Source organism: Centruroides sculpturatus, unplaced genomic scaffold (assembly GCF_000671375.1).
Source record: "Centruroides sculpturatus isolate CEXI.00-Female unplaced genomic scaffold, Cexi_2.0 scaffold121, whole genome shotgun sequence".
In the NCBI taxonomy this organism is placed as follows: Eukaryota; Metazoa; Arthropoda; class Arachnida; order Scorpiones; family Buthidae; genus Centruroides; species Centruroides sculpturatus.
This window is the reverse complement of record NW_019384708.1, coordinates 443,241-448,567: the sequence shown is the minus strand read 5'-3', so window position 1 is coordinate 448,567 and position 5,327 is coordinate 443,241. Positions and strand designations below refer to the sequence as shown.

Below are 5,327 nucleotides of genomic sequence, written 5' to 3'. Positions count from 1 at the left end.
CCGAATTTGAGTCCTTTGAGCCACAACTTCAGCTTTATTTAATATACCTTCCTCATTTACACATTTCCAAGTATTTCAAAAAATTTCCTTTCCACTCAAAATTAAAATATGAATAAAGGTTTATGAAGGCTTTGTGAAACGTCTTTTTTGAATTTGTACAATAAGCACCCTATCCATCCTCCACAGATGCTTTATTTCCTGGGGAGTTCTGTGTACTTGCTNTCCGCACACCTTTTACCCCTTAACTAGTTAATCACGTGATAATTTTCCCACCGCGAAACGATAAAAGCCACTTCTCTTCCCCCTCGAAAGAGTCGTTTCGAGGATTTAACTGTAACTTGACGTTTTAGGCTGCGTACACACTAGGCGTACGCAGCCTAAAACGTCGGCCTCAACTTCGCTATTATAGTGAAACGTGCGTTTATCAACCACGTTAATGATGGCACGTTATTTCCATCTACTGTCCGCAATGATTTATTTTTTATTGTCATTTTGTTACAGGTTGAGAATCCTTTACTTGAAATGCTCGGGACAGGAATTGTTCCGGATTTTGGAATATTTGTATATTTGATCGATATTAGTTTGATTTGGCTTTTCTCCTGAAGTTGGATGATCGGTATGACTCCATTGTTAATAGGTAAAGCATGATGTACAGGGCAAGATACTACTGAAATCAAAGCCGATATTTTAAATTAAATAAATTAAAAATTACAGCCGGAATTGTGACGGACTGTAATACAAAGGGTGTAAAGAAAACTGCAACGAAAAGTAAATCTTTACTACGACTTATTTATTTTACAGAAATTTTTGAAAATTATTTACGGTATTTCAGATTAAATTATCAAATCACGTAATAATTGATAATGATTCATTTCCTGACTTTAGATTTATCATGGTAGAAAATCGGACATTTATTTTCCGATTTTTGTTCTCTTCTTTGTCTAGCCATAAGAACACATTTATCGCTGCCAACTTTCAGAAATGGCGGATCTGTTGAAACAAATGGTTTACGCCTAGATTTCTCATCATATTTATTTAAAAAAGCTCGCTCATCCTTGTCATAAGTTTTAGGTTCAGGCTGTGGGCACTCACGAATTCTCGACAGATTTAACGATTCGTGTACATTATTCCGTCTATTTGAAAGCACGGATTTAAAATCTTCCTCTTGGTTGCCTCCTGGAGGATGAGATCTCATCCATTCTTTACTCCGGATGCTTAATTTTTCCGGAATTGTTTGGACGTATCGACTTTGCTTGTTTGTTTCGTAAATCATTTTGTTTTCGTGGGCATAGATGTTTTTATCTTTTTTGACTTCATTTAAAATAAAACCTTCAATGACTCTAGTCTCTTTTTTCGGAACCGTTTCTAGCCTTTTGTTTAATTTGAGATCACTTTCCGGTTTCGGTGTCACAAAGGATGGTAATAAATCAGACAGAGAACAACTTCGAACAGAAGTGTCTGTTTCGGAATATTCATAATTTAGTTTTGGTTCCTTATTTCTTAATTTTGGTTTATGTTTTTTGCTTATACGTTTAGTCCTAACTTCAAATATATATTTCTTCTCATTCTGTTCGCGTTTCCGACATTTTACATCTTTATCTGTAAAAATTTTTTATTTTAACAATCGTATAAATGGGAAATGATTTATATAAGAAATTATTTTACGCTATTTCAATATTTACATTCGAACTTACCAATCCTGTTAGCAATTTCATTTCTAAAATTAAGAAATAACTGTTCTTTGTAATCATGGTTGTGAACGGAAAGCTCTTCTGTTCTACTCATTTCTTCATCGTGTGGCTCAGATATTTCAAGAGGAACGCCTGATATAACTTCCTCAGCTAATAACTCTTTTAAGGGATCGGGAGTAGAAGTTTCTTCAGAATAATAATATATTTCCTCATTTATTCTTTTTTCAGGGATGGAAACAACAATCTCATCATCTCGCTTATTCAGCATTAATTCTTCGTGTTTTTCCTTTACTAACTGTGGAGGAACGATCTCCATTGAACTAATTTGATTCCGCTGTTCTTCATTTTCAGGTGTTCTGATATTTTCTGGTAATACGCTGACTTTTGGCACGAACTCAATATCCGTATTGTGTCTAACCGTTAATTCAGATTCCAACGGTACTTCGACATATTGAGATTTATCCATTGTTTCTTTAGGATGTTCATCAAGCTCGTAATCAGACGAGGAAATATTGACGATATTATAATCAGCTGGAGTAGACATTTTATTTTTTATATACACTGGATTCATTCCTACTTCATTTAAAATAAATACTATGCAGCTAATGAGCAAAATCAATGCTACTCCCCCAATAAGACCAGTGATGATGATGTAAGTCTTTCTTCTATACGAAGGCTCGACTGTTTTTTGAAAGATTATTCCACGATTCGGAATTATTATTTCTTTTGTCACTCTTTTATTCTTGGAATTTCCGATGATATAAAATTCTCGTGTCTCTTCAATTTTAAATTTTTTCTTGTTTTTCTCTTCCTTAACACGTTTTTTACTACGACCAATTAGATATTTAGGCCATTTACGCTTATGTTTTCCAATTATTCTATCATCACTTAAATTATCTTCTAGATCTTTTGAGATTCGGTATTTTTTGTTACTGTCGAATTCTTGGAATGGCCTGTATATTTTACTGTATAAAGTAAAATAAGGTTTAAATATATTAAGATGATCGTTCTTGAAGTCTAGAAATGGCAATTTGTTCGTTTTGTAAAAAGAATCCTTATTGGTTCTTCCGCTTCTAGACGCTTCGTTATCGTTTTTACTAATGGTGCAACTTGCACGCAAAATAAAGAGACTTCCAATAATCAAATTTAAGTGCATAATCGATTTTTTCACTTTCATGTAATCTTTCGTATCTGAGTAATATTATTGCATAAGTATAGTGAATTAAAACAACAATACAGTATTGTTTCGAATAGAACTATTCATATTTTATTAAGCATGCAACAATAGAAAATAGTATATATTTCTTAAGTAATAATCTCCTTACAAATGAAAATTTAAATTATAAAATTTATTTTCGTACTTACAACGCCCGTAATAAAAATATATGTCTGTAAGAAATCTTCAAAGTTACACAGCACTGTTTCTTATAACTATTACTTATCTAATTATCCCAATATTCCCGTTTTTTTAACACAATACTCAGACTCAGCTGACAGAAATTATCCATTTGTATAATTAAAAACTGCATTTATTCATATTCAATAATGCATTGTCAGGGGCGGACTGGCCATGCGGAAAATGTGGAAAATTCCACATGAGCCGTATACAATTTGGGCCGTTTCTTTTTTCTAAATATGTACATAATGTACCGTTTGGTTAAGTTTAATTAAAAAAAATTCATTTATTTTTTTTTTGTTAAGTAAGATAAATTTCAATTTTTAGATATAATATAGGTATATGTGTAGGCAGTGCCGTAACTAGCCATTCCTGCCCTGTGCAAGAACTTGCATTTAGGCCCCTTAATTAATTAGGTTTAGAAAAATAATAACACAAACACGTGCATTTTGGGACATTTCCAAATGGGCCCTGTGCGGGTGTACCTGTTGCACCTGCCTAGTTACGGCACTGTGTGTAGGCCTGTATCATTTTACCCGGCTCTACCGTATCCGAAGTTAAATTAGTTCGGCCGATCTGAGTCAAACACTACATTAGCCCGATTCGACCCAAACAGAAAGCATCATAAGAGAAAAATAATCAAAACTACCTTCTAAACAGAGAAAATTGGTCATTTATTTACATTGCTAGAAACTTTTCACCACTCCTATGAATCTTAATGCTAAACTATAGAAATGCAAGTTATTAGTTTTGTACCTAGCCACTAAAGCGATGATTGTAGTCATAACAAATTTAATGGCCACTTATATTATTTCCTTTATTTTAGGCAAGCAAAAAATGTTATTCAATAATAGTAAAAAGTAAAAAAGTAAAAAATGTTATTCAATAATAATTTCTCTGTATTCCAAACGATTTAATTAAAAATAATCTATTTTGTAGTGTGAGGCCGGGACCCTCTCCAATGGGAAACTGGTTGTCGAGCTAAAGCTAATAAATCGATGATTTATATCGTAAACAGGAACGAGTGTAAGACGATTTAATTGTCACATTCCCGGATTAAATTCACACGTCTTCGATCTAGATCAGGGAAGGTGGGAGAGAGAGCAACCGGGGAGAGTTCGACTGTCATCGTACAGCGAGTTCAAAGCACATTAGACCAAAATTTACGGGACCATCACTAAATATTCATGAAAACGCATTTAAAAAATTAAGCAGTATTTTAATACAGTTTAATCCAGTAGATACTCAACACAATATTATTTCAGAATTGCAACATTTTAAATCGTCATGGAATATTTTAAAGGAAAATGTCAATGAAACTTTTATAAAATTAAACGAAAATGAACATTCTACTGATGATCAAGTAAAAACTAATAAAGATGCGATTTTATCCTCTTACTGCATTGCTTGAAAAAGTTGCTCTATTTGTTGTTATAATATACTAGCAGACCCCCCACGCGTTGTTGTGGCTCAAAATGTATAAATGTATAACACTTCCCCCGTGTGGGGGGAAATTTTTCGAAAAATTTCTTTTTAGTGTACATTCTCTTGGCGTACCCTATTAAAACGCAATCAAAAACGCAAAAACCCGCATCTAAAATAGTATAATAAAAATCAAGTTCTTCAAGGTAAGCCTTAATCCTGTCCCTCTCCCCCACGGGGGAATATTAAAAAATCCCTGTTTAGTGTATATTCTGTTGACATACCGTATTAAAACGGAATCAAAAACGCAAAAAACCGCATCTAAAATAGTAGAAATAGAAGCAGAGTTCTTTATGGTAAGCCTTAATCCTGTTCATCTCCCCCCAGTGGGAGGAATTTCGACACGTATATTATATAAAAACACTTGCGTATTCGAATGCAGAGTTGTGTGAAAATTTCAAAGGAATTGGTAGGAACAAACGAACATTACATTTTTATTTATATAGATAGATAGATGATGATCTGCTTTAGTNGGAACAAACGAACATTACATTTTTATTTATATAGATAGATAGATGATGATCTGCTTTAGTCCATCCTCACAGAAAAGCAAACTTAGGGCGTCATACTCGTAGCGCTATCTGTTGGACATAAAAGCCTTAACTCTAGACAAAAATCCATTGTAGTTTTATTTAATTAATAAAAAATCTCCAGGTTTGATTAGTGGTAAACATTCCGGGGGTCATAAAGATGCTACAGTTAAAATTTGGTAACGATTGGTTTAGTAGTTTTCACGGTTAGTGGTCACAAACGAAAAA

The 5,327-nt window shown here is 33.4% G+C and overlaps 1 protein-coding gene across 1 annotated transcript; it reads right to left on the bottom strand.

The window, feature by feature from the left end:
- Nucleotides 1-788: 788 nt before the first annotated feature.
- Nucleotides 789-2,972, bottom strand: LOC111627727. The gene is made up of 2 exons (XM_023371347.1): nucleotides 1,695-2,972; nucleotides 789-1,599 (listed from the first exon to the last, which is right to left on the bottom strand). The coding sequence occupies exons 1-2, from the start codon at nucleotides 2,866-2,868 to the stop codon at nucleotides 869-871; spliced, it is 1,905 nt and encodes a 634-aa protein (XP_023227115.1). The 5' UTR covers nucleotides 2,869-2,972; the 3' UTR covers nucleotides 789-868.
- Nucleotides 2,973-5,327: the final 2,355 nt, after the last annotated feature.